The sequence below is a fragment of the Camelus ferus genome, chromosome 11 (genome assembly GCF_009834535.1).
Source record: "Camelus ferus isolate YT-003-E chromosome 11, BCGSAC_Cfer_1.0, whole genome shotgun sequence".
NCBI classification, from domain to species: Eukaryota; Metazoa; Chordata; class Mammalia; order Artiodactyla; family Camelidae; genus Camelus; species Camelus ferus.
In genome coordinates this window covers 24,768,495-24,796,287 of record NC_045706.1, presented here as the reverse complement: position 1 = coordinate 24,796,287, position 27,793 = coordinate 24,768,495, and the positions used below count along the sequence as shown (strand labels likewise).

Genomic DNA, 27,793 nt, shown 5'->3' with positions numbered 1-27,793 from the left:
TGGTTCCAGACCAGAGGTCAGCACCATCCCTCCCTGTGGTTCTGAGACTTCCTGTGTGTAGGAAGGGATTAACTAGCCAAGTTTTCCTGTGACCCACTGGTTACCTCTTCGAGCCCTGGAGGCCGTGCTTCTCTGGGTCTGGAGAGGCTGCTGAGCAGGCTGGGATACTCAAGTGGGAAGCAAAGGGAGGCGAGAAGCAACATTCACATTTGGACCTGGACACCCCAGGCCTTGGCTGCAGCAGCTCACAGACAAGCCAGGCAGGTAGAATGTCAAGTGCACTTTACTGGGCCCCTGGACCTTCAGATGCTGTCCTTACTGAGCCTGGGGTATCCCCTCCCCACACTGCCACCTGCACAGGAAGTGGGGATGGTGGAGGGAGGACATGTGGAGTGGCTCATTTTCCTGCTCTGAAGGGTCTGGAGTGATATTGGGCCACAGCTGCAGCCCCAGTCCCACCCCCAGCAGCTAGATCCTCGGGGCAGAGAAGGGGGCAATGCCTGGGCCTTCAGCACGGGAAGCTGGATTCATATGAGGCACCAGTTCCTGCTTAAAAATGGGGCTAGTGGAGGGGGGGTGTCCACGTGCAAAACTCTACCAGGGGCAATGGTGAGGTAGAGGGGGTAGCAGCCTGCTCCTGTCAGGGAGAAGGCTGGGCAGACCCTGAGAGCCAGGCTGGCCCTTTCCATCTGGCCCAGGGGAGCTGGTGGCTGCAGTAGTGAGGTTCAGCCAGCTGAGGCTGGTGGAGGGTAACAGACGGCCAGGTGAGGCAGCCGGTCCAGCTTGTCCTGCCTCCCCTGCCATGGGTCACCAGTCCCGCTCAGCTGGCTCTCGGTAGGGCAGGCCTAAGAGCCTGAAGACATCCTTCTCAGTGGGGGTGGGCAGCACTCGGCCAGGCCCCACCTTGAGGCCTTGGGTGTCCCGGACCACTGCCGTGCTGAGGGCACGCTCTGACAAGCTCATGCCTTTGGTCTTGGCCAGAGCCCGCATGGAGCGGTTGAAATGGGCAGAACCGGTGAAGTAGAGCAGGGCGCAGGCAAACTCGCAGTAGGGCACGACGATGATGTCCAGTCGTCGGTGCCGCCGCCCTGGCCCTGGGAGCTGGCATACACCCAGGTACTTCTGCTGTTGGCCGTTCTCCTCTTGGCTCACCAAGTCATCCGTCAGGAACCCTGGCCCAACACAGGAGGGCTGCTGGGAGGGCAGCAGCCAGGCCCAGGGCTATCCTAACCTTCCCCCAGGCTTCTCTGATCATCCCTGGGTCCTCTATTCCCAGCTCGTCCATTCATTTGCTGGGTGACCTCCCACTCTCTGGGCCTGTGCCCTTATCGGTAAAACATGCATAGTAAATCCTCCACATCTCCCCACAGTGGCACAGGGAGAGCAAACAAGCCACTCAGCCTGCAGGTTATTACTGAGCACCTCTCAGGAGGTGCAGGGAGCTGATTCATCTCTTCCCTGAAGTGCCTCTGGCCACGAGAGAGAGGTGGGATTCTCACGAAGCAGCCTTCCCCTGCTTCCTGCCTAGAGATGGCCACTTTGAGGCTCTCCCTCCCGGGGGCCACCCTACCCTGCCCCCTGCCCACCTGCTCACCCGGAGGTGGGGCTTATACCTTGCTGCCGGAGACTGTCCAGGAGGCGGCTGAAGATGCCCCGGTGAGAACGGCCATCCGGGTGGGTGAGCAGCACGTCCACATCGCCACATGTTGCCTTCCCCCGTCGGTATGAACCACATGCCACGCACAGCAGCCCAGAGTTGAAGGCCTGAGCTGCTTCCCGAACCTGAGAAAGGGCAGTGGGGGGTGAGGGCCTTCCCTGACCCAGGAGCCCACACACCCAGCCTGTGCCCCAAGCCAATCCTTGGATGTGTGCTCCAGCCTGAGGGGAAAAGCTCCAAGAACAGAGGTCAGAGCTCTATGCCAGGGAGCGGCAGTTCTCTAGCTTCTAGGACAGAAGAGAAGAAAACACACTCATGCCACAGCGGGTGGCCTGACGAGAGATATGAGAAGGTGAGCTCAGATTCTGAGGGAAGGCACTGACCCTTCCCACAAGAGCTCTTCAAGAGCAGAGACACACCTTCTCTGGACTTCTGCCCCAACCCATGTGCCCAAGTCTGTGAAACTCTACTTAGGACAAAGGCCCAGGTGCCGGGAAGCCCTCAGCCAGGTCTCGGCAACCCCAGGTATCTTTGGATTTGGAGCTAAAGGCAGAATGTGAGTTGGGGCTTGAGGCCTGAGCAGGTGGCTGACAGGTGCTTTGGGCCCAGGCCTTGGGGGAGATGGAGCCCAGAAATATCACTGCACCTATAGGAAAGGAAAGGAAAGGAAAGAAAGCCAAGAGAGAGGGAGGCAATTCTGAGCCAATGCCCACCCACATCCTTCCCCGGAGGAATGAGGCTTGGTGGGGAGGGAGCTGAGACAGAGCAGACTGTCTGCTGAAGGATCATCGGTCACTGAGGGAGGATAAGCCCATTAGCCACCCCAGAGACACCGTGGCCTTTCATATGCAGATGGCCTCCCCGGCTCCACCCCAGGATGCTGAGATTTCTGGGGTCCTGGATACCTCTATTTTCCTGATAGGCAGGCTCTGCTAATCCCCTCACTCCCTTCTTGAGCCTCCCAAGAGGCTGGGAGGAGGCCTAGGATGAGTAATCCCATCAAAAACTCCTAAGGCCCTTAAATAGGGGGAGTGGGCCAGTTGGGAAGCCACTTCTGTTCCAATGGGCGGGGGTTGGAGGCTCTTGGGGGCATTTTCTGTGCCCAGATACCGTGGCTGAGTTGACGGGTCATCACTAGCATGAAGGCCTGGTGATGGGTGGACAAAGGGCCTGTCTATCCATCCCCCACCAGCCTCATAGCACATGGCCTCGAGTACAGCTGGAGGCTGATTTCAACTAAGCCGGGCCAGAGTCTCCAGGGAGTCCTACCCTATCAGAATCACAGACCAAAGTGAGCAAACCTTGCCCAAATCAACCAGCCCCTAATCCTAACACCAACTGAACAAATGATATATCTAACCCTATATGTACCCTAGTTTCCTTCTAATCTAGGTTTTATATGAACTTAATTCCTAACACGACTCTAAACCAATCCCAATTCTTGTCCAAACTTCTTTCTAGGACAACCACAAATCTTAACTAAAAGCATCCAACACTAAGAAAACCTACTCCTAATTCAGACCTAACCTTAACTCAGCTGTTGATCTAGCTTTCCTCTAACCTTAAACCTAATCCTACTGGCACTATGCTTCTACACCAACTCTAGCCCAAACCCTGAACCAGCCTCGAGTGGGCTGCAGAAGGCGCAAACATCTGGAAGGAGATATAAAACTGTGTATGTTTGTACAAATTGTGGAGAGAAAGAGCCCATGGTTTTCATTAGGTTCTCAAAGAAGTCTGTGAATCAAAAAATGTTCAGAACCTCTGCCCTGATCCACCCTAACCTAGCTCAATTCTAATCCCAATATCTTCAAGTAGTTCTGATCATAATCTGTCTCTAAGATAACCCTAACATTAAACCAGTCCTAACACCATTCTAGCACCTAAGCCGGTGCTAACTCTGGCCGATAATTGAGAACTCTAGCCCAGAGAGCCGGTGTTGTAGCCCTTCCCTACCAAAGCCACCCACCCCTCTCAACTTGCTCTTTTCCCACTAGTCCCAACCTCTGGTGGCCTGCAGCTTCCAGTGCCTACTGGGCTCCCCTGCTGAGGGATCAGGGTTCTTGGCTTCAAGCTGGGCCCTGAGCTTACAGTAGGGTCTGGCTCTTCTCACTGCCCTGGGACACCTGCTTACTGTCTGCTCGATCTCTGAAGCCTCCTCCCTGGGCATGCGGTCCAGGAAGTCGTCATAATGCTTTAGGCCAATGGCTTGCTGGCTGGTCAGAGAGGCCTGGGTGCGGATATCTTCTAGGCTCCGGAAACCCTGGAAAAAAGAAGCCAGATGGGAAGACTATGAGGATCCAGGGCCAATGAAGAAGTAGTGAATGAGCACATTCACGAGGCCTCCATCACTCCCAGACTCCAAGGCAGGCCTGAGGCAGGACCAACCCCATGATTGGTTGGGTCTGTAATCAGTGGGACTTGGGAAAGGCAGACGCATGGGGGACACACCCCAATCCAGCCCTGCCACAATCCTAGAACACTGGTTCATGATTCCATCAGTCTAGGGATGATTCTAGGCATGGCCAGGTTTGGGAACCACTGATCTGGATGCTCAGCCCTGAGGCCTGGTCTCCTCAGGAAGGCTCTTGCTGGTCTAGGGGACAGAGAAACATACGGTTTGCACTGCTTACACCACATATCAAGGACACCAAGCAACCAGGTAGTTCTGGGAGCCAAGAGAAGGACCTGCATAAGCCCTGGTCCCTTTGAACAGTGGTTTCCCTATTCATCTGGGTTCTTTCCCATCAGAGCACAGGACATCAACTGTGTGGGCCAGGAGCCCTAAGACAGGGAAAAACTGAAGTGGGGGCTGGGACAGGATGTGACCTGATGGTACCACATCTGGGCAGTCTTGGTTCCAGCCCCCCAGATGTTGGAGAAGAGCTCTAAGACAGGCACGCTCTCGCTGATGTGGTCCAACTTCCGCAGATGCCCGCTCTCCAGGATCTCCACGATCTTCTCAGCCATCCGCTTTCCAATCCCAGGGATACTAAAGGCCTCCTAGAGGAAGAGGAGGGAGAGGCAGGAAAGAAGGGTGAGAAGATGGGAGGGGCAGAGCCAATGGTGGAGAAGTGGACTCCGTTAGCAGATGTCTGAGTAAAAGCCAGTCTGGCTGGTTGGCAGCTGATAGCTGTGTAAAGCTTGGGCACATTTAAGATGAGAGGTTTTGATGGAATGGGCCAGGTAACTTGTCTTTTAGTTCCCAGAGGGATGGAGATCAGCACAGGAAACAGAGGAAAGGCAATACTGATGATACTAGTCACAGTCACAACAGTGGAGCTATCGTTTACTGAGGCTTTATCATGTATCAGGTCCTGCACTGCAGGGGTCATGGCATTTAGTCTTCACAGGTACACTGCATTTGTGACTTGTCTTAGTCCCTTTTTATTGATGAGGAAACTGATGCTCAAAGGGTTTAAGTAATTTGCCTGAAGTCACACAGGCAGTGAATGATGGGAACTAGAATTCAGTCTCTGGTCTTTTGACTTCCAAAGTATAAAAAACTTTTTATTATGGGAAAAAATTCCAAAATAGAGAGAATAGTATAACGAATCTCCAAGTACCCATCACCCAGCTTCTATAATTATCAAGATTTTGCCAATCTGCTTTCATCAATCTCCCAATTATTTTTTCTTTCGTGCAAGCCCCAGATATCATAAAACCTTAACCATTCCACCTGATCCCTACTTGTGTCTGGTGCCTCCACCAGCCTCTGGCCAGTAAAGAGAAGACCCTCCACATACCCTCCCCTGGCCCCCAGGTACCTGGTAGGAGGTGACAGGCTTGTGGAAGCTCTTGAGGGCATTGATGGCCTTGGCATAGCCCAGGGCCCTCCACTTGTCTCCCTGAACACTGTAGGCTTTGGCCAGCACTTCCAGCTTCTCTGTGATGTGGGTGTTGTGGTTGGTTGCCTTCTGGCTTGATGGCTGTGCACAGACCCACTTAGCCAGGCCCTCAGGTGCTGGGCTAGGCTCACCATCTCCCTCAAGGGGAGTGGGGTAGCGGCCACTGATCAGGGCTTCCAGATCAGCTGAGCTAACCTGAGTCTCTTCCCCATCACTGGTTTCATCATCAGAGATGGGCTTGAGGACGGGAAGGAGAAGACACAGTAAGTTTATGCCCCTCAGGAGGAGGGCTCCTCAGAGGTGGGGGTTGTTTCCTAGTCAGACCCAAGAATAAGGCTGGGTCCTCTGCATCATACTTGGGTCTCCTTAAGTGTGGGGCTGTGTTCCATCTGGCTCCCCGCCATGCCCAGCCCTAGGACCCCCAGTGGTATGTGGTAGACTTGGCCTGGGCAAATGCAGCAGTGAGAAGTGGTGGAAAGAGCTAAATGGCTTTCCAATAAAGAGAGCCCTCCTCTCTCAGGGGCCTGGGACTTTCTGAACAACCGCCCAAGGACTCATCACCCAGCTTCTATAATTATCATTCCTGTTTCTATGATTTAGTTCCCAGGGGAAAGGAGCAGTGGGGGTTGGGAGGCTCCTGACCTGGGCTTGCGTGCTTTCAACCTCCTCTGCCCTCAGGGAAGGAGGTACAGGTCTCGCGGGAGGAGGGGAAGGAGAGGGGGCTGTCCTGAGCTGAGCCTCACAGTCTCCAGGAAGAGAACAGTCTTGGTCTGCCTTGCTGAGCTGTGCTTGATCCAGGTACCTGCAGGGATGGTGATGGAAGGTTAAGACACCAAAGGTCTCACCCTGTTTCTGCTCTCAATCCTTCTCTACTCTGAAATCTTGGTTTTTTTTAATGTATCCAGTTAAGACAACGAGAGTTATTCTTAATAACTCAAGAAGAGTGCTGAAGAAAACATTTGAGGAAAGACTAAGACCAGCCTACCTCTTGGGGATGAAGATGCTGAATGCTGCTGTGTCCACCAGCCTTCTCTCCTGCAGGCACAAGCTCAGCCAGGCTGACTTCACCAGCTGAGCACCTGAGGGCAGCTGGGGCAGTCTCAGGAGGCGGAGGGCTCGCTCCCAGTCCATGCCTTCATCCACCACAATGTGAGTGACCCCAGGGGTCTGGGCTGGGCATATCTGGCCACCATGCTGGACAATCTGATTCTCAAAGAGTTCTGCCCGGGCTCGCCCAATGCCAGTGGGCACAACATGTGCCCGCACGGAGCTCAGCCACTCTGTGGAGGGGACATCCAGATGCCTACTGTCATAGCTTTCAGACATGATCCAAATGAACCCTTCACAGTCCCCTTCCCCCAATCATTTTCCTCCACCCAGCCTGCTTGCTTTCTGGGGCTTCTACTACAAGCATACAGTTAATTTCCTCATGGGTCATCGCTTGATGTAAGGGCAAGGATGTAACCTAGAACAACGTCTGGCACATTGTGGGCATCCTATAAATAATTTATTTGATCATTTATACTTTCAGCAAATATTAGTAGACACCTATTATGTATCAGGCACAAGGCACATGTTTTGCAATTTCAGGTCTCATCATCTAATAGATTCCCCTCTCCCCACCCAGCCCACCATGTAAGTTTTTGCCATCTATTTGTCAATTTGGCTGCAAAATAAGTTATAATTATGGGGACCTGAGAAGGCTCCCCCTGCCCTCCCCTGGGGCAGGCAACCTCCTGGAGAGCAAAGGATTCTGCTAGTTATTTCCTTAGGGACCAGGGAGTATTTTCAGATTGATGGAGGTCTCGGGTGGGGTAGAAGATAACAGAGCAAGTGGCCTGTCAAAGACTGGGGACCGAGCCTAGTATAAGGTAGGTACAAACAAACCTGCAGGCTGCTGGTGGGCAGTCAGCTGTAATATCTGATTCTGGACATGAACTATGTAGGAAGCCTGAGGTTCAAACACACAAGGGTTCTGAAACTCACCTCCTGTTTCTTCTCTGTCTTCTCTCTTGGGAATCTTTGTAAGTGCTTTTGATGATGGATTGGTATGAATTTTCTTCCGTTTGGGAAATGCCTTCAGGATGCCCCTGGGGTCCATTGAGATATGGCTGGATCCTGGCCTTTCTATTGGAGGGTTGTTCAGAGCACCTGTCATGTGAAAACTCAGAATTGAGGCTCTCCTACTCTGACCACGAAGGTGGAGTCTTTGCTGACCAGGGCTTGGGGGTTGTAGCCCAGTTCCCAGGGGTCTCCCAAAACCCAGTTGAACTTGGGTGGTTTAGCCTAGCTCTACACTTACTAGCCTTTCAGAGTCAGAGTACTGGGGAAGATGAGAGGAAGAGTGGAACTATTGGGGGAACTTTTGAGGGGTACCAAACGATATCATTCCTCAGGCGGTTTACTCTGAAGATTCAGTGTGCAGTGTCTGCTCCTGCTGCATCCCACTTCCAAAGGGAATCCAGAATGGGATGCAGGCTAGGAAATGGAGCTACATCTTTAATAAGGACTTGGGCTCCCAAGAGGAGTGGGGACTGAGGGTAACTTGAATGTAATCTTTCTTTACCTCCATCACAGACCCGCAGAGGAAAACTGGGTGGGGGACGGGTGGCAGGTGGAGGTTAGAGAGGCGAGGGTAACGCCCTGCACCTGCCCGGGTCTCGAACCGCTCGGCATCAGGGGCGCACAGGCCCGCAGCTGCTGGGAGATCTGCGGCCGCAGCACGTGTGGGGAGTCTTCCGGGACTGGGGGAGTCTCGGCCTCACAGCTGGGGGTGAAGTCTCCGGCAGGTGTGGGGCACCCGCCGCATGCGCAGCTGGCGCGCGCCAGGCATTCTCAGTTGGGGGCCAGGGGAGTGCTGGGGTGTCCGGACCCTCTCTGAGGGCTCATTCCAATTCCTCGGATTCGGTCCAGTATGGGGTCAACTCCAAGCCGGATAGGTCACCCGGGGTAGGCAGGAGTAAAGTACTTACCAGAACAGCCAATGAGAGCGGACTAAGGGTGTATGTTGGCGGGGGGTGGGGCAGGAAAAGTAAGTGCCAAGAACACCTTCCGGGTCAGCCGGAAGTGACCTTAGACGGAACAGGTTGCCATGGCAGCTGCCCGGCAAGCGGCGGGGCGGAGGGAACATGGCGGTGACCGGCTGGCTGGAGAGTTTGCGGGCAGCGGAGAAGACGGCGTTGCTGCAGGACGGTAACTCGAGGTCCTTCGCGAGCTCCCTCGTCCTTTCCCCCAGTGTCCGGCCCTCCGCCCTGGTGCCTCCGGGGGGGCCTCAGCCTGGGACGGCAGGGCTGGAAGGTCGCGGCCACCAGCCAGGCTAGGTCCTGCATTTGCCGATGAGGAAACTGAGGCCCAGAGAGATGACGTGACTGAAACACGCATTTCTGAACACCCCTTGTTTCCTTAATTCCACCTCGCTCGGCTCTCAGTTCTGTTACTAACAGATAATAATTCCTTTCACATTCATTATGTTATTTGCTTCTCACCGCTGTCTCGAGAGGTTGTTAATTTTCCACCCCATTTTACGGAGAGGCAACTGAAATCCTAGAACTTAGACCAGCCCCAGCTCCTTTAGTCAGTCAGTGGTACAACTGGATCCTGACCCGGGATCCAGTGAGCCTCAATTCGGAGGTTCTATTGCTGAAAGTAGCCTGGTGTTATAGAGAGGGAGGGCCTGGGCTCTAGTTACGACTCTGTTAATTTACCGTGGACTCTCCAATCCTCCTCTTTACTTGTTTTACCCTCACTTTCCTCCTCTGTAAACTGAGATGGATGGATTGTCTCTATTATCTCAAAGGGCCTTTCTAGCTGTAATATTATGTTTGTAAGTGAACGTCTAAATGTTTCCTGGGTCTTTAGGCGAGACAGAGCAACGGCACCCCAGGGCTGGAAGCTTTAGGGTCCCTTCCTAGACGCATTTGGCAGCCAGAATGAATTAGGTCTGAATTCCTGTAGCTTTCAGGAAACCAGCAGACTGACATCCACAGGCGAGGCCAATCCGGAAAAGCGTGAAAATTGAAATCAGCTGGTCATTTGCTCATTTATTCACGCATTTAGGGATGCTTTTACTAGGCGCTGAGTTGTGTACTAGAGAAGATAGAAAGAAAAAGACATGTCCCAGGAGTTCACAGGGTGGTCAGGAAAAAGAAACGTAAAAAAAAATAAGAATGTGTTTAATAAAGGTTGGACTCTTCTATAAAATGCTATGAGGCTACAGAGGTGGAAATGGTTATCTCTTTGAAGGAAGACCTGACAGAACAGGTGGTGTTTATGGGTCCTAAAAAATGAATAGGTTGCTAAGTAGAGAAGAGGAGTTAGTTATTCCAGAGAGAATGACTTATGTGTACTGGCACAGAGGTGTGAAAGTATATGACTGATTACTAGCGGCCTAACAAAACATTTTGGGAGGCTGAAGCATCCACTCCATCATATTTTCCCCCTGCACTGTGTCAGTTACTAGGTGCTAGGACGCCAGGCTGCAAGAGTGTATAAAAGGTCTCTTTTCTCAAGGAGCATTGAAGGGAAATGGTGGAAAATGAAGAGAGATTGCAGATAAATTGCTGTATGTTGTAATAGATCTCCTATGCCAAACTAAAGGTTCTGAATATTATCTCATAGGATGGTGGTTTTTGTTTTTATTGTAAGAAACACATAACATAGAATTTACCATTTTAATCATTTTTAACTGTACAGTTCTGTGGCATTAAGTACATTCACATTATCATGCAGCCATCACCACCATCCATCTCCAGAACTTTTTCATCATCTTCAACTGAAACTCTATACTCATTAAACACTAACTCCCCAATCTCCCTATCCTCAGCTCCTGGCAGTCATCATTCTACTGTCTGTCTTTATGAATTTGATTATAGCAGGAAACTCAAGTAAGTGGAGTCATACAATATTTGTCCTTTTGTGGCTGGCTTATTTCACTTAGCATCATGTCTTCAAGGTTCAACCATCTTGTCGTGTGTGTCAAAATTTTCTCCCTTTTTAAGACTGAATAATATTCTTCCTTTGTGTGTGTGTGTGTGTGTGTGTGTGTGTGTATACACCACATTTTGTTTATCCATTGGTCTGTTGATGGGTATTTGGGTTGCTTCTGTTTTTTTTATTGTGAATAATTACTGCTGTGAACATGGGTGTACAAATATCTATTCAAGTCCCTGCTTTCACTTCTTTTGGTCACAGGACACTGTCTAAACAAATATTTCATCAGCCAGGATTTTGTTAAGTTTTTTGGTTAGTAACATCACAAAACAAGATTGTTAGGGTTCCTCCCCTAATCCAAAAAAAGAAAACAAATAAAAAACCCCAAAATATATGGCTACACTTCTTATCAAACCTCTCCTGTATGTAGATTTGCCCTCCTAGTGTGTATGTGAGTGGGTGGGGCATGCGACTATTTCCCACCAAGAATCACTTTTGTTGGTAATGACAACCCAATACACTTTTTTCATAAATAATTTATGTTCATTATAGAAAAAAGGAAAAATAAAGTCACCCATAATCCCACCATCCAGAGATAATCATGATTGACTGTTTTTTTCTTTCTTTTTAAGAAAAATTTAAAAAAATATTGGGGGGGAGAGGTAATTAGGTTTTTTGTTTGTTTGTTTGTTTTAATGGAGGTACTGGGGATTGAACCCAGGACCTTGTGCATGCCTTGCTACACCCTTCCCCCTACAATTGACATTTTCATACAGAAACTTCTGTTTTTTTTCCATGCATACACACTCGCACATATATATTTTTTCGTTCACCAAAATATACTAATGTACTTAAAATTTTTTGGCTCTACATACAAATAATAGAATAACTATGTATTAGAATAAAGTATAGATAGATACTATATGATCTTGGGTAAGTGAGGATATTCTAAACACAACTTCTGGGTAGTAACCACAAAGGAAAATATAATTCACTATATAAAAATTAAATTGTTTGGGAAAACCCACTTTAAACAAAGTTAAAATGCAGTTAAAACTGAGAGTATTTGCAACATATATGACATGTGGTTAATATATACAAAACTCAATCAGATAATATGAATACCCAAATAGGCTAAGGCCTAAACAGGCAGTTCACTAGAAACATGAACAATAAACCCTTGTAACCGTGTTCAACCTTACAAATATTAAAAGCCATACAGACTATCCTGGTATGGTTATTAGAGCATGGACTTTGGCCTCAAGTGAGTTTAAGCCCAGGCCTGTCATTTCTCAGCTTTGTAACCTTGGACAAGTTACATGACCTTTAAGCCTCAAATTTCCTTATTTGTGAAATACAACTACTAGAGGCACATAGGATTATTGTGAGAATTAAATGCAGTAATACACATAAAGTGCCTGGCCCGTAGTAAGCACTGCATCCTGCTTGTACTTAACAGCAGACTCCAGGGGAGAAGAGGATCAGGCCAGACACCCTCAGCCACTCACAGGCAGCACCTTGTACCGCTCCTGACAGGAAACCTCTTCTAGCTCTATGAGCCAAACAAATGGTTAAGGGTGGTGTAACCTAGCGGCCTACTGAGAGGCCCTGCAAATTTGGGCGTGAGTTTCCCCAGAATACAAATTAGGACTGACTGACTCAAGGGAACTGTGTCTCAGGGGAGTGAATCGGACAGGAAAAAGGCTTGGTAGATCAGATACAGTTGCGAGTTTGGCTAGTGGTACCTTTAGCTGGCTAAGGGCCTTGGGGCTCTATTCATCAGGAATAGGTTGGGTGCCTGTCTACTGGGCATTAATCCTCTGGTATTCATTTCACTGGGGAACCTACTTGTATCTACTTACCTATTTGTAAAAATAGGAGAAATTATATAGCCACTTTTAAGAAAATGCTTATGATTATACTGCATGGGTGGGAAAGTTGGGCTAGGAGATGCCTTTGGGTTCTTCCATTCTTTCAGTGAAAGATGAATCAATGTTTTTTCTTTCAGTCAGTATTTAGTTGAGCTCTTAAACTGTGCCAGGCACTATGCTTGGTGTTGGGGAAGCCATGGGTAGGGTGGATAAAACCCCTCCTATCTTAGTAGAAGAGACAGCCAATAAAAAAAAAAAAATCACATAAATAGATGTAAAATCATCACCAAGGTAAATGCCATGAAGAAAACACATGGAGACTACCATCGTGTGGCTGTGCACTAGGAATGGCCTAAAGATGTGCAGAAGAAGGCAGAGCCAGGGCACAGCTAGAGGGAGTGCTTGGTTGGGAAACCCAGTTCAGTATCCTGAGCATATAGGCTTGGTTTTAGGAACTGGGGAGAGAAAGATAAACATGATATCGTTCTTAAAACAGATGTTTTTAAAAGTATCATACTGTGTGATAAATGCTCCACTGTGGATATGGATAAAGCACTAGGGAGGCATAAACAAGGAAGCGGTGGCTTTACCAGGGTGGCTGGGGTGATAGTTTAGGAAGACCTCCCAGCGGAAGTGACATTTGAGCTGAATTTTGAAGGGCAAGGAGTTGTTCAACAGTTGGGAAGAAGTTTGGAGCTATTGCTGGTGGAAGAATCAGCTGAGCCAAGACACTTTCAGAGAAAGTTTCAGAAAGAGAGTCCCAGGACATGTCTTAAAGTAATGGTGGGTGATGGTTGGCCAGGAGTTTGTGGGAGGCTCTGGGAAGATTTTTTAATACACCCAAGGCTGTTAATGTTTCCCAGGTAGATCCTTGACTTGCAAGGCCCAAGGCAAGAGGAGGCTTAGGGGTAAGGCACTCTCTGCTTTGTGCCTAGGGAGAAGGAAGGTGCACTATTTGTTCCCAGATGGGAAGGAGATGGCCGAAGAATATGATGAGAAGACAAGTGAACTACTTGGTAAGTGATGGGGCTCCCAGAGGGCCCTTAGGAACACTTGGGGTGATCTATACACAGGTTACCTCACTGAGTTGAGGCTTCACGGAGGAGCCCAGCTCCACATGTGGAAGCTAGGGGAGACCGAGGCCCTTGAGGCAAGATTGTTCCTGAGAATAATCTGAAGTCAGGGCTGGACACCAGAGATGGAGTGGGAGCCTGCTGGACCAGTAAACCTCAGTCCATCCCTAGACAAATGAGAGAGTGAGAAATTCTTCTAAGGTGGGAACAGGGATGTAGAGAAACCATTGGGAAAAACTTCACAGAGAATGTGGAATTGGAAGTAAACGTCAGCTGAGTAGTGGTAAGGGCTGGTGTTCCCTGTAATTTTTTTCACTTGTTTTTTGTTCTGTTTCCTGAAGCTACATCAGGAACAAGCAAATATCAGAGGCAGCAGCCTTTGACCTTGCCTCAGAGGCAGCTCTATTAAATATGTCCCTCATCTTGGAGAATGTCTGAATCAAAGGGAGTAGGAGGTAGAAATGGTGATCTTGCACCATTGTTACTTTCATTCCTGCATGCTTTTTCCTTTAAGAATAGGCTTATGAAGAGGGGCTGTAGCTTGGATTTCTGGAAATTATTTGATCTGTCCATTCTCTTTTCTCAGGTATGCATATCAACATTAACTGACTTCCCAGAGCTAGGTGGCTGGTTCTTTGACCCAGGGCCTGAGGCTGTCAGCAGTGGGAGTTGGTCTCTTTATTAAGTTTCACCTGAAATGCTAACACCAATGATGGAATCATGGGCTGGGTTATTTTCTTGTCATTATTCTTGACTTTAATTTCTTCCTTGGCCTGATCGACAGGTAGTATTGGCGAGGGAATTTATTTTTCCCTTTTTCTGACAGCTCATAAACGTCTAGAACTGACAACATGGATTATACTGGTTTGCATTCTCTTAGTCTCCGGTCTTAAAATGTGTGTCCTGCGCATGTTCAGTTGCACAGTGAAGTGTTGATCCCCACTTATTATGAGCTGCTTGGCCCCCAGTCCCAATTGGCTTAGTCTGGTGCTATTAAAAATCTTGATGTGTTTAGCATATGACACTGATTTGGTGGAAACCAATACAGTAGTAATATCCTTACAATGCATTGTAATTTATAGCGCTCCCAGAGGGTGACAGCCTTGGAATGCCTAACAGGGGCGAGTTTATGAAAGCAGAGGTCATGTGAGCTGACCACCACCATCACCAGGCTAGAGACTAGCCGCAGCTCTTCTTCGCCAGCCCTCAGCGTCACCTCTCTTCTCCACACAGAGCAAATAAAACAGCTATTGCTGCTGTGGCTATAAAAACAAACACATAAAACCCAGGCCTCTTAGTTGTGCTTGGACATGAAATTAAAATGAAAAACAAGTCTAGGTTCTTTGATTTGTAGCATCCATCCCACATGAACCTGTCACTCTCCCTCTTGGCAAGTGGAGAACAGACAGTGGCCTCCAAACTCTTTTTTTCTTAAAGTAAAAAATGAAGGTTCATAGGAGAAATTGTTTGGCTAAAGTTTACCTAAAATGATACTAATTCCGTAACTTTTATTGGGCACCATGGTAAGTGCTTTATATGAATCATCCTCATTACAGCCCCACTGGTAGGTACTGTTGTTTTCATTTTATAGTCAGAAAAAAATGGAAGCTTCAAGAGGTTAAGCAATTTGCTCAGAATCACATAGCTGGTTAGTTACAGAGCTAGGATTTAAGCCCAGTTCTGTCTGATTAGTCTCCAACAACATACTCTTGGGAGTTGAGTATATTTAATCCTCTTTTCTTTTCTTACTAAATTTTGTTCTCCCCAGAATGAGGAGGGGCTGGTGGGAACAGGGCAGAGAGGAACACACCACTCAAACCGCTGGGCCCTTTGAACAACTGCCCCTTTTCTTACCTGTCTCCAACCACCCCACCCTGCCCCTGCCAGCTTGCAAAATACTGTTCATTTTTCATTTTTAAGTATAAATAATCACAAAGGCTGAGCTGACTTTCACCTGTGCATTCTATGAAGGAAAATGTGGGTGGGTTTTGTGGGCAGTAAATGGGAATAGTTTCCCTTTTTTCAGCTAATTATACAAATTGGCTAATTGGCCAAACTGGATTTCTGTTTGAGAAACCCAGAAAGTAATTTACAGAGAGAATTGCCAATGGTGCATCCGTCTAGGTCGGAGCTCTTCCAGTTGGTGTTAATAAGCATAGTAGGGTCATATTTTTTTCCTACCCTCTCAGTGCTATTCATCCCCACCCCCCACAATGAATGTTGTATGTGTATTCATAGAGGAAAGAAGCTGAAGGGCCCCATAACAATGATCGGAACATCAAGCCAGCCCCAGAAGAACACAGCATGTCCAGGGGGGCAGAGGCTGAAGGGCAGGTCGTCTCCCAGCGATTACATTCGGATTACCGGCTTAATCTGCTTTGGTATTTGACCGCCAGCCTAACCACCCCAGGCTGCATTTGGAGGATATTGAGCACTTTCATCCCCAAGCACTTCACCGGCTTTATAAATGACCCACTCGATTCCCTTCAGCCTCCTCAGGGATGGGACGTGGCAGCTGTTTAATAGCCACATAGCAATGTTGCAGTGTTTTAGGGCAGAAAAGAAGAATCCTGCATCCAGTTTAAGCTGCAGGGAGTATTTAGGAAAGGGGAATGTAATTATCCACATTGGAAATGGGCCAGGGCTTGGAGCTCTGGGGAAAGAGGCCTTTAGGACCTCTACTTTCCAGCCCACCTGAAAGATGGGGTCTCCTTTCAGCAGTCTGGGACATCAGCCTGCTTCCTGCTGACTTAGGGAAAAGCCTCCAGGCGCTGCCTCCTTCATATATTCCCCATCAGACCCTTTATAGGGTCAATGAAAGTCTCCTTTCCGAGGACTGGCCCTGGCTCAGCCAGGAAGATATGACAGTGTCCCAGGGAGCTGCCTTGCACACACCAGTTTGGGTTTAAAATATAATCAAATCAGAGTGACAGCAGGTGGAAACAGTGTTCTGTTGCCGCAGGAGCTGTCCTTGAGTTCAGGAACAAAGACAGGACAAGAAAGACAAAACAGTGTGTGTTTGCATGTGTTCATTCATGCCCACCTCCATGGGAGGAATAACAAGGACTTCACCAAATCATTTATTGGATCTTATAAGGGAAGGAGGGGGGAGACTTTCTTTGTGTTCAAACAAAGAATTTAATCCAAGGTGTTTTGTTTTGTTTTGTTTTTAAAGAACGTTGAAATAGCCAAGGGTCCAGGTTCCTGTGACCTGAGTGGCTTTTAAGGTCAGCAGTAAAGAAAACAGTAGCTGACTTTCCTCCTCCTTAGGGTACTCCTTGGGAAGGTTTCTGTTCAAAACCCAACATTCCTTAGATAAAAAAGTAGACAGGAAATCCTGGGGTCAGAATTCCTGGTTTCGTGGCCACCCCGGCATCGTGCTTCAAGACACATGATTTAACAGGGCCCAGTCTTACAGGAGCACCTCACTTATCCAGCACCAGATAGTTAGGTGTTTTCCACAAATTACGTTTTCAAATAATCTAAGCTTTTCCTTTAAAGGCTAAAATATAAAAAAGAATGGAGCTACTTTTTAAAAAAGCAGACCTTCTAAATATCATATATGCTTATCGAATATTTATAGAATACACGTTATTAGCCTTTTATTAATGATTCAGATTCTGGCCTTGGTGTTAGGAGACGTGAATTTTAGCTGTGGCCTTTGCTGTAGTTTATCTCTCTGAGCCTTGGCAAAGAGTATGAATAGTCGTCATGGAGAGTGGTGGCGAGGGTTGAATGGAGAGCGGGCAGGGATGAAATGGCTATTTCTCATTTGAAAAATACAGGTATTGGACTAGATGCTTTCTAAAGGAACCTCCACCTTTAACACGTTGCTTGCCCATGTGGCTTGGGTGCCCCTGAGGAAACACAACTGTCACCCAGATTTGGATGACGTGGCAGTCGATGTGTTCAACTCTGTGATGACTGTGTTCTATCATATCGCGATCCCATCAGGGTCTAAGGGTGCTGGTTTGCCCTTAAACCAAATGGTCCCACATGCTAAATTTTTAGTTCTGATGCTGCCCTCTAATGTGAGCTGTCCTGTCATAGTGTTGTCAGTATGCCTGGGAAAAAATTAATTTCCTGCCTTATTCTACACTTTATACATGGTCTGAGTGAGAATCTGGAAGTGATCTTTCCTACAGTATAGAGTGAGATACATGGGTCTTGTCACAATAAGCCACTGCTTAGAGGCATTTGTCACTTCTGAATCTACAACTGTGACAGAGGCCCCCAGAAGGCTGGCTTCCAGTTAAGCGAGAGGTATTACATGAACAGATTTGGATACACTCCCGGTCACAGTCCATTCACTTAAGAGAGTAGAAGTATTTGTGAGGGAAAAAAAAGTTGCCTATAAAGCATATTTCCAAGTTTTACTCTTCCTTATTAATTTTCATTATAAACTTGGAAATGTGTTTTTAGGGAGAATTTTTGGCCCTGAGATGTAATAAAATCACACTGCAGAATGCAGCAGACCTTATAAAAGCACATATTCAAGGGAAAATTCTAATTTTACAGCACACTTTTGTGTTCAGCTTGTGTGCCTTACTCAGAGCAGTGAGCGTGTTTGGGTTTGGCACAGCTGTTCAAAAGGTTTCAAAGAAACCCATCCTGAGAATGGCACAGCAGCTCTTACCCTGCAGCCCAGTTTAAAAAGGAGCAGACGGGACAACTATGACATGACATCAGGCACTTTCTGAGTTTTTAGCTCCTCACAGCAGCTTCAGGAAGGCTGCTGGCCTGAAGCAGCCCCAGGGCTCCCCAGGCTGGAAGACACCCAGCGCGCAGAGAGGGCGGGGGCAGAGGGGTCGCCCTGATAGCAGTCACTGTGTCGGGACTGTGTGGGCTTCCCAACATCCCGGCGGGGGCTTTCAGGTGATGTCTGCTGGATTAGTCTTTTCACTTAGAATTTACATAAGGTATGTGCCTTACTTGAAAAAGCACCTTATGCAAACACTTGGGTTTTAAAACAAGGTAAAATACAGATAATTACTTGCATTATAAAAGGATGATTCCACTCTCCAAAAAATTCACTTTAGACCTTTTATAAATAATGCATTTAAAACATTGTGTGTGCCTATAATTTCCTGTAGATACAACTCTGGGTCAATTGTTTTAAGCCAGGTACACCTGAAATAAGTGGAGTTCCATATTTGGGTTTCTGAATCGTGAGACAGATCTCCCTATCAGCTTTCACCCTTTTAATTCCTTTTTCCTTTGCACATTTTTAGAGGGAAAAATGCATGGCAGCTCATACTTTTTGGGGTCCACATTTTTCCTGTTACCAGTAGCTGCCCTTTTGCTAACCCTTCCATGTTCCCCGTGCTTGAAGTCACACTTGGGGGTTTCTGAACTCCATTTGGCTCCTTTCAGAGATTTACTGCGGTTCCCCTTTTGTCTGGGCACTCGTGATATGGGCTTTACAGGTTGTCTAATATTGAAATGCTCTACTGAGATTTCAGAGGTTGCGAGGTCCCTGCTCTGATGGACACAGCCAGCTCCCACTTTCATCCTGTTCTAGTTTCCTGTTGTGACATTGATGATTCAGCAGAATCCTCCTCCCCATAATCCCATTCCTTCCTTCTCTCCCCAGTGAGAAAGTGGCGTGTGAAAAGTGCCCTGGGAGCCTTGGGCCAGTGGCAGATTGAGGTGGGAGAGCCAGCACTCCCAGGAGCAGGGAGCCTGGGGCCTGAACTCATCAAGGAAAGCAATGCCAATGTATGTCTGTCTGTCAGGTGTCTTGGGGAGGCTGGGGGGAGTGGGCTGCTGGCCCTCGAGGGCAGGCACCGTGTCTTGTTCACCTCCTCATTTCCAGTGTGCCCAGCTGGACACAGTGCTCTAGAAACATTTGCTTGAATGAATACCCCAAGGGTTTTGGCTTGGTCATCCCAGGGCGAGGCTCCAGGCCTAGAATGTCACAGCAATGACAGCATCAGAGGGGAGCTGTACAGAAGATCTGAGGGTCTCCCATTGTGCCCCCTGGTAGAGCTTTGTGGAGGGGGGAGTCATCTCTTCCTGGCCCTCTCCAAGAACAGCCCTCGAGTTGGATTTGTCTTCTGCAGCCCATCTTCATACGCAAGGACACCAAGATGAGTTTCCAGTGGCGAATTCGAAACCTCCCATACCCTAAGGATGTCTATAGTGTCTGTGTGGACCAGAAGGAGCGCTGTGTTGTCATCAGAACAACAAACAAAAAGTAAGTGGCGTAGTGGGCACCTTCCGGCCTGAGTATGAGTGGGGTGTGGGATGGGGTTTGACCTGAGGTTAGGGCTCAGACTGCTTCCTACCCTGAGGGCAGAGAAACCTCCTCTTCCAGCTCTGAGGGAGGGAGGAAGGCTGCACTGAAGCCCCAGTAGGCGCTGAAAGCTGAAGGGTTTCCTCTCTGCAGGACCAGCTTGAATAATGTAATCAGCTCTATCAGGGCAGGGAAGTTTATACAGTGTATGTCTGGTCTAGTACTTGGCACATACTGGGGCTCAATAAATATATGTTGCATGAATGAGGGGATGAGAGAATCACTTGGCCATTGATTTGAGATCTTAAGTGTTTCTTTTTTTTTTTTTTTTCTACAAGCAACAATGTATTTCATGTTCACCACAAATTCTTGCATCAGTGTCTCTCTAATGTTTCTGGTGGACTTGATCTCTAGTAGACACTTTAATAAGGGCCCATGAGAACAATATTCCCTGAGTTCTTGCATGTTGATCACAGTTGGTGTCAATCTTACTGGATACAAAATCTTTTGCTCACATTTTGTTTCCTTGAGTATCTTAAGTATATTATTCCATTTTCTTCTGGCATAAATCTTTGCTGTCAAAAAGTCTGATAATAATCTAATTTCCTTTCTTTCATAAGTCACATGCTATGTGTGTCTTAAGTGTGCAAAGAAATTTTTTTATTTTTCTTTAAAGCCCAGCAATTGTTCTAGAATGTGTCCTGGTGTTTGTGGTTCTGGGTCAACATATTTAGGTACATGGTGTGCTCTTTCAATCTGTACTGCAAAATATTCTGGGAAATATTTCAGGAAAGTTTTCTTGACTTTCAGTTTTTTTTTTTTTTAACATTTTTTATTGATTTATAATCATTTTACAATGTTGTTTCAAATTCCAGTGTTCAGCACAATTTTTCAGTTATTCATGGACATATACACACTCATTGTCACATTTTTTTCTCTGTGAGTTATCATAACATTTTGTGTATATTTCCCTGTGCTATACAGTGTAGTCTAAAAGATTATTGTGACCTTGACCTCTGGCTGGATCCAGGCCATGGTAAACTTGATCTAGTGACATCACTGCTGGAGCTGGCAGGGAGCCATGGCCTGGAGCGCACACTTGTCTGAGGTGGCAGTTGCAGAACTTTAAAGTCCTGGTCTGGGAGCAGCAAACTTGATCCCTCCCTGGACTGAGGGACAGTAGGCAGGTGCTTTGCCTCTTGGAAGTCTCTTGCATTATGTTTCAGAAGGGCTACTCCACTTCCTTTTGCTGCTCTTCTCATGGTCTGCTGGGGGGCCCAGTAGGCAGGTGCTTTGCCTCTTGAAAGTCTCTTGCATTATGTTTCAGAAGGGCTACTCCACTTCCTTTTGCTGCTCTTCTCATGGTCTGCTGGGGGGAGGCAAAATGTAGGGTTATGGGGACAGAAGGTGACCAAGTAGAGATCTGATCCTGGCAGGGCTGCTTCTGGGCTGATCATCTTGGAAATGCATTGATCTCATTTGGGTTTCTGGAGCTGTGACTGATCACAGAAGAGAAGAGCCTTGTAACAACTTGATTGTGACCTGGGCCAGAGGGATTGCAGTATAGGACCAACTCCCATGAAACAGATATGGGGCATTGAGATAGGAGGTTTTATAAGTCATTGGTCCACAAACTGTGAAGCCCCCCAACATGTTTCATGGTATGCTAAGCTTTGGCCCAAAGTACCACCATCTATCCACTGTTTGCAAGCAGTAAGAAGAACCCAGCTGTTTGTCTATCTTCTCAGGTGGTGTGGTGCCAGCCTCCCCTCCCATGTCCATGATGCCCACAGGGAAGCAGCATGGCTCCCAGGCTCCCCTAGTGCAGCCATGCGTTCTACCTTCCTTTTGTGACCTCCACACCCTGTCACTTTGGCAGGGTTAAGGGGTGGGGAAGGGGTGGAGATGAATGAATTAATTTCAGGATTATTGCTGTACATGCAGCCAGCAGCCCCTGCAGTGGGCCTTGTCTATAAATATAAAGTCATAATAATAAGGGTTTGCGTTTATAAGGCACTTTGAAGCCCTCAGATAAAAGGCAGTTTATTCCTGTTATTGTTCTCATCATTAACAGGAGTCAGTGCCTAAAGTGGAATTTAGCAATTTCAGACAACAGAGAAATTTCCTTTAGGAAAACAAACTCTGTGCTTCAGCAAGCAGTCCCTGGCGTAAGAGGCCCTGGGTCCAAACTAGGAATAAAAGTGCTTCTGATAGCACTTGAATCTGCAGCCCAGTAGTTTGTGGAGCTGGCTGCTGCCTCCCTTTTGTCCCCCAGAGGTCACTGTCGAATACAGATATCAAGCTGAAATGTGATTACCAGGGAGTGAGAGAAGAGAGGCTAGCTAGCTCACCAAAAAATTCATCTGCAGGCAGATCCTCTGGGTTCCATCTCCTGCGAGTGTCCAGCCATAGGTGGCGCTGTTGGCCAGAAGCTCCATGGCCAGAGGCCCACTCCGGCGCCCAAGGCAAGGGGGGAGGTACATGTTTGAACTGATGGGTGAGGCCAGGTGGGATACGTGTAGTGCCCCCAGAGGAGGGGTCAGGGCCTGGGTTGGATTCCCACAGAGGGGAGAGGAGTATGTGAGTGCCCACTTCAGAGCCCACAATGAGATTTAGAGTCCAGTGGCCCTGCCTGGCTCAGCATAGCCTTCCTCTGTCCCTCTGCTGGGAGGAAGGTGACAGAGGCTGTTAAACCCTCAACTGGCTCTTTCCTGAGCCTACTGGCATTTTCATCTACCTGGAGTAGGAATGTATCTTATACCTTTATTACCCTTAAATAAACAGAACTCAATGGCTATTCTTTTGAGCGGTGTTTTAACTTTTTAAAGATACTTTAAAGATCTGTTTTCTTATCATCACACTGTCCAGGGATGGACAGGGTACATACGTATTTTTATTCTTGTGTTATATATTAATAATTATGTAAGTGTATCTATAAAGTCAGCACGATGAATGACTTGCCAAAGGGGAAGTTAGTGACAGGCCACTGCGGTTTCTACCACACTGTGGTTTTTCTCTCTGATTTGACTTCCTTCACCTGGAGGTTCTAATATTCTGGACTGTGGTTGCTGATAAAAGCCAGAATTCCTTTACCTATACCTGCCTTGTCCTGGAAGAACTGGGTTGGCCACTTTTCTTGAAGGAATTGATTCCTGTGTGTCATATCCTTGGCCTCAGGTAACAGTGAGGGATGAATCAGGGAAGGAAGAAAGTGATTCCCCAGGATCCTTTTGTGGCACCATCTGTTCCCAGTAAGAGTGTTTGTGCAGAAAGAAGGTTTTTTGCTTCAGCCTGGAAGCTGGCAGCTGTAAAGGGAATGAGGTAGGGTGGTGGAGTAGGAAGATGTCAGTTTAAATCTGGCCTCTGCCACGTATTAACCATAGTATTTTGGGCAGTTTCCTCATCTGTCACAGGAGAGTACTCATATGTACCTCATAGATTGGGGAATTTGATGAAATCGTATATGTACAAACACCCAGACCAATGGCTGGCCTGAAGCAGGTCCTTGACAATTTTTTGGAATTGAAACCTGAAGGGAGCTTGGCTGATTTGATGTCAGTAATACTAACACTGTGGAAGAGCTTATAAAGGCATTACTAGAAAAAAGGATTCTGTGGTCAAACAAGTTTAGGAAACTCTGGAAGAACCTTTTCTTTGGTAGGACTGCTGAGAGCCTTTAGATTGTGACTGTGCATTGTGACTCTCTAGGAGGGGCTACTGTAGGCAGGGATGACCAGTTTGCCTGGATCATTAATCTTTAAGAAAGAAGGAAGATTTGCCTAATGATTCTCTAAGGGGTGGGCTGACTAGAGGCTTCTCTAGACGTCTCTGGCTGAGCCTGTGTGCAGGTGTGCAGAGCAGCCCCTGGAGGTGTGTGGGCCATGGCCCAGGTGACTGCATAGCCACCCTGCTTCTACTTTCAACCTCCTCCAGAGTCTCTCTCTGAAGGCCTGGCCTCTTGTGTCCTTTCTCAGTTCACCACAGGGGAGAATGGGTTGGGAAAGGACCAGGAATTGGGAAGGGGAGATGGTAGAAAGAGTGATGGGGTGCAGTGGGTCAGTTCTAAAGTAGCCGAAGTGAAGAAGCTGTTCTTTTGGCACAGGTTGGAGAGAAGTACAAAGTTGGCCTGTTCTGGTCCCTTTGACAGTGACTTAAAGTTCATTGAGGGCGACTCCTTTATTTGAGGAAGGAATTTGGAGTAAGAAATAAGCCCAGAAGTTAAGTGGTCTGCCCAGAGTCACAGGGCAGGGCCAGGAATCCTCCTGAGAGCCTTTGCTTCCACATACATCTTCTGAACACTTATATGCAGACCACTATGTGTCAGGGGGCCTGCAGGGTAGCTGGATCTTGGCGGGGGGGGGGGGGGATATCTGCCCCATCTTGGACAGACGCAGGGAACCTTGATCAGGTGGTCTGTTACTTTGAGGTAAGAATGTTGAGAGATAGAGGGGTCAGGAGATTTGGGGGATTATCCCTGTAACAAGGGCATCTCCATTTACCAGTTTTGTGACTTGGGCAAGATACCTAACTTTTCTGTGCCTCAGTTTCCTCTTCTGTAAAGGAGGATAACGGAAGTAATCAACCTGGGAGGGTTGTTTTGAGGATTCGATGTGTATGAAATGGTGCCTGGAACAGAATAAGCATCCATACATGTCAGCTTTCACTGTGTGCCTGAGACTGAGGATGGGGAAAGGAAGTGAGAATGGGGTGTTGTTGTGCATCAGCAAAAGCCCAGGAACCACTCCACTATAAGGGCTTAGCTTTTTAGCAGAAACACAGGTTCTCCTCAGGCAGGGATAGGCCTTGTTCTTCATCCTTAAATCTCCAGCTCATAGCTCAAGGCCTAGGACACAGTTGACACCTAAGAAATGTTTGCTGCCTACTTGCTGCTGCCTGAGGCTGAACATTTGGACTTTCCTAGAAGCACAGTGAGTCCCTCTCTAGTCCAGGTGCTGGTGAGAAAGTCAAGTGTGGTGTCTCTCAGGGCAAACCCCAAGGCCAGGGATGTAGATAAGGGAGTAGGCTGCTCCCTGAGGAGAGAAAGCAGATGTCCCATACCCCTTTAAGACTGCCTGTCAGGAAAATTGTTTAACCTCAACCAATAAACTAAATCCATTAGAATAGACTCAAAACAGAGCTGAGCCTCGAGACCCACTCTGCCTCTGTGCCCCTCTGCCTTGTGAAAGGTTGGGAGAACAGAGAAGGGGCGGCAAGCCACACAACTCGAGTTCCCTTTGATCTAGTCATTGCTGTTGAGGCCAAGCCCCGGGATTCTTTTCCCAGTCCTACTACGCCAGCCTGGTGTGTCCTTGTCCCTCCTTCCTGGCACACAGCCAGGTAGGCAGAAAGGACATCCCCACATTCTGCACGGCAGGGCCTTACACAGGCCTTATCAGTTCGGCTGAGCTCTGTGTGCTGGGCTGCTTCTCTCCTGGTTCTGCTTCTTGTGTATATTTGCACGGAAGATGTTAGAAGATCTTAACACTTCCTAACAAGCCTTTGTGTTCATCTAATCTCTGCTGTTTAACCTCTGACTCCCCCCATTATCAGTGTCTGCCACCTTTGCTGGCCAGACCAAGGGCCCCAGGAAGAGCCCTCAGCCTGGGCTGGCTAGGAAGAGGATGAGGCCGGCATTCCAACCTGGTTTGCAGGCAGATGGATCGCCTTTCCCTGGGGCAGAGCTTTGGAAAATAAAGCAAACTTGTGGTGCCATTAGGATCCCCCAGCCCCCACTCCTTTTGAACTGTCAGCCTTTAAGTAAACATTCTTTTCCTGCCTTGGGTCCCAGCACCTCAGAGGGGAGTGGGAACCTGGGAGGAGAGGGGCCCTGAGAGTCTCCACTAAACTGAGGGATTTAGGCAAGGAGAGCAGGGTAGAAGTGCTGCATTGATGTCAATGCTCTGAGTCCCCAGGGCATCAGGGCTTTTGAAGTGGACTTGCAGTACCTGTCACAAGGACCAGGCCCCTCTGAAGTATTAAAAGTCCCATCCTCACCAGGCCCCTCACTGTTGAGTTTGTTTGCACCTGCCTGCAGTGCTTCCCTGCTTAGCACACACAGCCTTGCAGCAGCAGTGATGCCATGCCCAGGTCACAGGTCTGGCAGCCACTGGCCAGACCTAGTTTACACACCCACCAAGGAAAATGGCAAACGGGCCTATTGCTATAGATGAGGGGGCCATTCTTTGTTCGCTGGTGTAATAAGACCAGGATCAGGGAACTTTAATCCTGACTCCACTGGACATCTGGCTATGAAACCAGGCAAGACATTTCACTGTCTCCAAGCCTGAGTTTCCTCTTTGGTAAAGGAGGTCAAATTTCCTGCAAAACAAAGTCCAGTTACACTCATTATGGGTTGGATGTTGCTATCTGGGCTTTTCTGGGTTTTTTTTTTCCCCCTACTAAAAGGGATCATTAATCTCTGGACTGGCACCTGCAGGTAGGTGACAGGGACTGTGTGTGGTATGTGAAGATGGAGGAGTGGGGTCTCAGGGCCAGCAAAGGAGTCCAGAGCCTGAGAGATCCAGCAGGAGTCTGTCAGGAGTCACAGGGTTTGTTCTCTTAGATTTCTCCTTGTGGATGTACTTCCCCTCTGGCCTACAAGTAGAGTCAGGCTAACAAGGCCTTGAAAGACCCCAGAGGAGGAGAATGTAGCTGAGGCCCTCAATGAAAGTTCCATGTTAAATGGCAGCTATCAGTCCCCAGCTTTGGAGCACAGCCCTACATGTCCTTATTCTGACATCAATTTCTTGGGGGTGCAGAGGTCTGGCTTGCCTGAGCTGTTATTCCATGAGGCTGCTTCTCTGTGTCTTTAGGAGTCCTGAGCCTTAAGTATGTCACTCCAGCCTGGTCTAATTAAGGAATTATGACTGGCCCTGTTCTTCTACCACTGGACTGGCCATAAGGCCTTTCATTCTTTTTCTTCTAGGGCCACTAAGCTCTAAAATACTGGTGTTCTAACTGGCTTCCCTTCTTCGTCTTCGGCTGTGTGGAAGGTGTAGGAGAACTGTGTAGAAGCTTGGTGTCAGAGGGCCTGATGCCCAACTGTTGGGGTCATCTTGATGGGTGTCCCCATGGCCTTTTGGTGTCCCCACAGGTACTACAAGAAGTTCTCCATTCCTGACCTAGACAGATACCAGCTACCTCTGGATGATTCCTCACTGAGCTTTGCTCATGCCAACTGCACCCTCATCATCTCCGTAAGATTCGTCAGACTTCTTGGCCACTATGTCAGGGAGAGGCTGCCTCTTTCCCTGCCCACTTCACGCTCCATAGGAGTCCCCAGTTCCAGCTCCAACAACCCCTGGGGTGTGCTTGCTAGAGAACAGGCATCCCTGCTCGAGCATGGAACGAGCAGGTGGGGGCTGAGGGAGGAACTTGATCTTAAACTCATAGCTGGAAGAGGATAATGGGGTGAAGGTGATGAGAGGTTTTCCTGAAGAAAAGAAACCTTTGTTCTTTGGGATCCTGAGCCATGAGGCTGGTCTTAACCCTTTCCCCAGCATGCCCATCCCCAAGTTTAAATCTGTTCTTCCCTCTCCCTGCGGGAGCAAATCATTCAGTCCTATAGGCTGCAATATCCTCATCTTGGAATAAAGGGGATAGAAGGGGCCCAGAGAGAGTGAGTGTGTGTGTGAGTGAGTGTGTGTGTGTGTGTGTGTGTGTGTGTAGGGAGGGGTGATGTGACTGAATCATGTCCTCTTCCTGGTCCCATACACAGTATCAGAAGCCAAAGGAGGTCCTGGTAGCTGAATCAGAGCTGCAGAAGGAGCTGAAGAAGCTAAAGACAGCCCACGGCAGTGACGGGGACTGCAAGACCCAGTAGTGGACCCCAAAGCCTGCCCTTCAGGCACGGAGAGTGGGTGAGGCTCTTCCTGTAGGCCTGTGAGACTTCAAGACTTGGGCCTTTCTGGCACAGGGGCTGCCCCTTTTCTTTTGGGGACTGTCCAGGCTCTGTAAGAACTGGGCCCTGGAGCACTCTTAGCCCCTGCCCATGGTCTTCTCTCCTGAGTAAAGTCATTCTGAGTCACTGTGGGTGCACTGCCCTCCTGTCCACCTCTGTATGTCCCTGCCCCTGGGGAGGGTGCTGGTAATGACATTTCCTTCTCCTCTAGACTAGGGGCCGGCCTCCAACATAGAGCCTTCCTTCTACATAAAGGCAGGTATGGGCCTTAGGTGGAGAA

The 27,793-nt window shown here is 48.2% G+C and overlaps 3 protein-coding genes across 13 annotated transcripts in view; 1 reads left to right on the top strand and 2 right to left on the bottom strand.

Moving 5' to 3' along the window:
* Positions 1–265: 265 nt before the first annotated feature.
* POLL (DNA polymerase lambda) lies at positions 266–8,546 on the bottom strand. 4 transcript variants are annotated; one of them, XM_006182934.3, is made up of 9 exons: positions 8,478–8,546; positions 7,492–7,656; positions 6,491–6,785; positions 6,148–6,307; positions 5,425–5,742; positions 4,487–4,660; positions 3,792–3,920; positions 1,614–1,782; positions 266–1,172 (listed from the first exon to the last, which is right to left on the bottom strand). In XM_006182934.3, the coding sequence occupies exons 2-9, from the start codon at positions 7,604–7,606 to the stop codon at positions 808–810; spliced, it is 1,725 nt and encodes a 574-aa protein (XP_006182996.2). In that variant the 5' UTR covers positions 7,607–7,656; positions 8,478–8,546; the 3' UTR covers positions 266–807. The 4 variants fall into 4 exon arrangements, with proteins under 4 accessions (XP_006182996.2, XP_014413295.2, XP_032346945.1 ...); XM_014557809.2 differs by lacking the exon at positions 8,478–8,546 and adding an exon at positions 8,072–8,460; XM_032491055.1 differs by having other exon boundaries at positions 1,018–1,191.
* Positions 8,547–8,553: 7 nt separating this feature from the next.
* Positions 8,554–27,646, top strand: DPCD (deleted in primary ciliary dyskinesia homolog (mouse)). Of its 5 annotated transcripts, XM_014557811.2 has the most exons (7): positions 8,597–8,697; positions 10,377–10,388; positions 13,241–13,321; positions 18,972–19,096; positions 19,441–19,574; positions 26,707–26,809; positions 27,331–27,644. In XM_014557811.2, the coding sequence occupies exons 1-7, from the start codon at positions 8,634–8,636 to the stop codon at positions 27,433–27,435; spliced, it is 624 nt and encodes a 207-aa protein (XP_014413297.1). In that variant the 5' UTR covers positions 8,597–8,633; the 3' UTR covers positions 27,436–27,644. The 5 variants fall into 5 exon arrangements, with proteins under 5 accessions (XP_032346948.1, XP_006182998.1, XP_032346949.1 ...); XM_006182936.3 differs by lacking the exon at positions 10,377–10,388 and having other exon boundaries at positions 8,559–8,697; positions 27,331–27,646; XM_032491056.1 differs by lacking the exon at positions 10,377–10,388 and having other exon boundaries at positions 8,587–8,697; positions 13,169–13,321.
* The window catches only part of FBXW4 (F-box and WD repeat domain containing 4), an 85,328-nt gene continuing 78,001 nt past the window's right edge, over positions 20,467–27,793 (bottom strand). Inside the window, exon 9 of one of the 4 annotated variants that reach the window (XM_032491051.1) lies at positions 20,467–20,982. In XM_032491051.1, coding sequence (XP_032346942.1) covers positions 20,872–20,982 — 111 coding nt within the window. In that variant the 3' untranslated portion in view covers positions 20,467–20,871. The remainder of the gene's footprint in view (positions 20,983–27,793) is intronic. The other 3 variants (XM_032491052.1, XR_004323818.1, XR_004323819.1) reach the window with 3 other exon arrangements.

Bases quoted from the DNA above. Each gene is read 5' to 3' on its own strand.
- POLL (XM_006182934.3), bottom strand. From the start codon at position 7,606: ATGGACCCCAGGGGCATCCTGAAGGCATTTCCCAAACGGAAGAAAATT. The intron at 6,786-7,491 runs GTGAGTTTCAGA...TCCCCTCCACAG, and splicing joins AGACAGAGAAGAAACAGGAG to AGTGGCTGAGCTCCGTGCGG. The intron at 4,661-5,424 runs GTACCTGGGGGC...CTCTTCCTCTAG, and splicing joins AGCCTGTCACCTCCTACCAG to GAGGCCTTTAGTATCCCTGG.
- DPCD (XM_032491056.1), top strand. From the start codon at position 8,634: ATGGCGGTGACCGGCTGGCTGGAGAGTTTGCGGGCAGCGGAGAAGACG. The intron at 8,698-13,168 runs GTAACTCGAGGT...AATGTTTCCCAG, and splicing joins GACGGCGTTGCTGCAGGACG to GTAGATCCTTGACTTGCAAG. The intron at 19,575-26,706 runs GTAAGTGGCGTA...GTGTCCCCACAG, and splicing joins ATCAGAACAACAAACAAAAA to GTACTACAAGAAGTTCTCCA.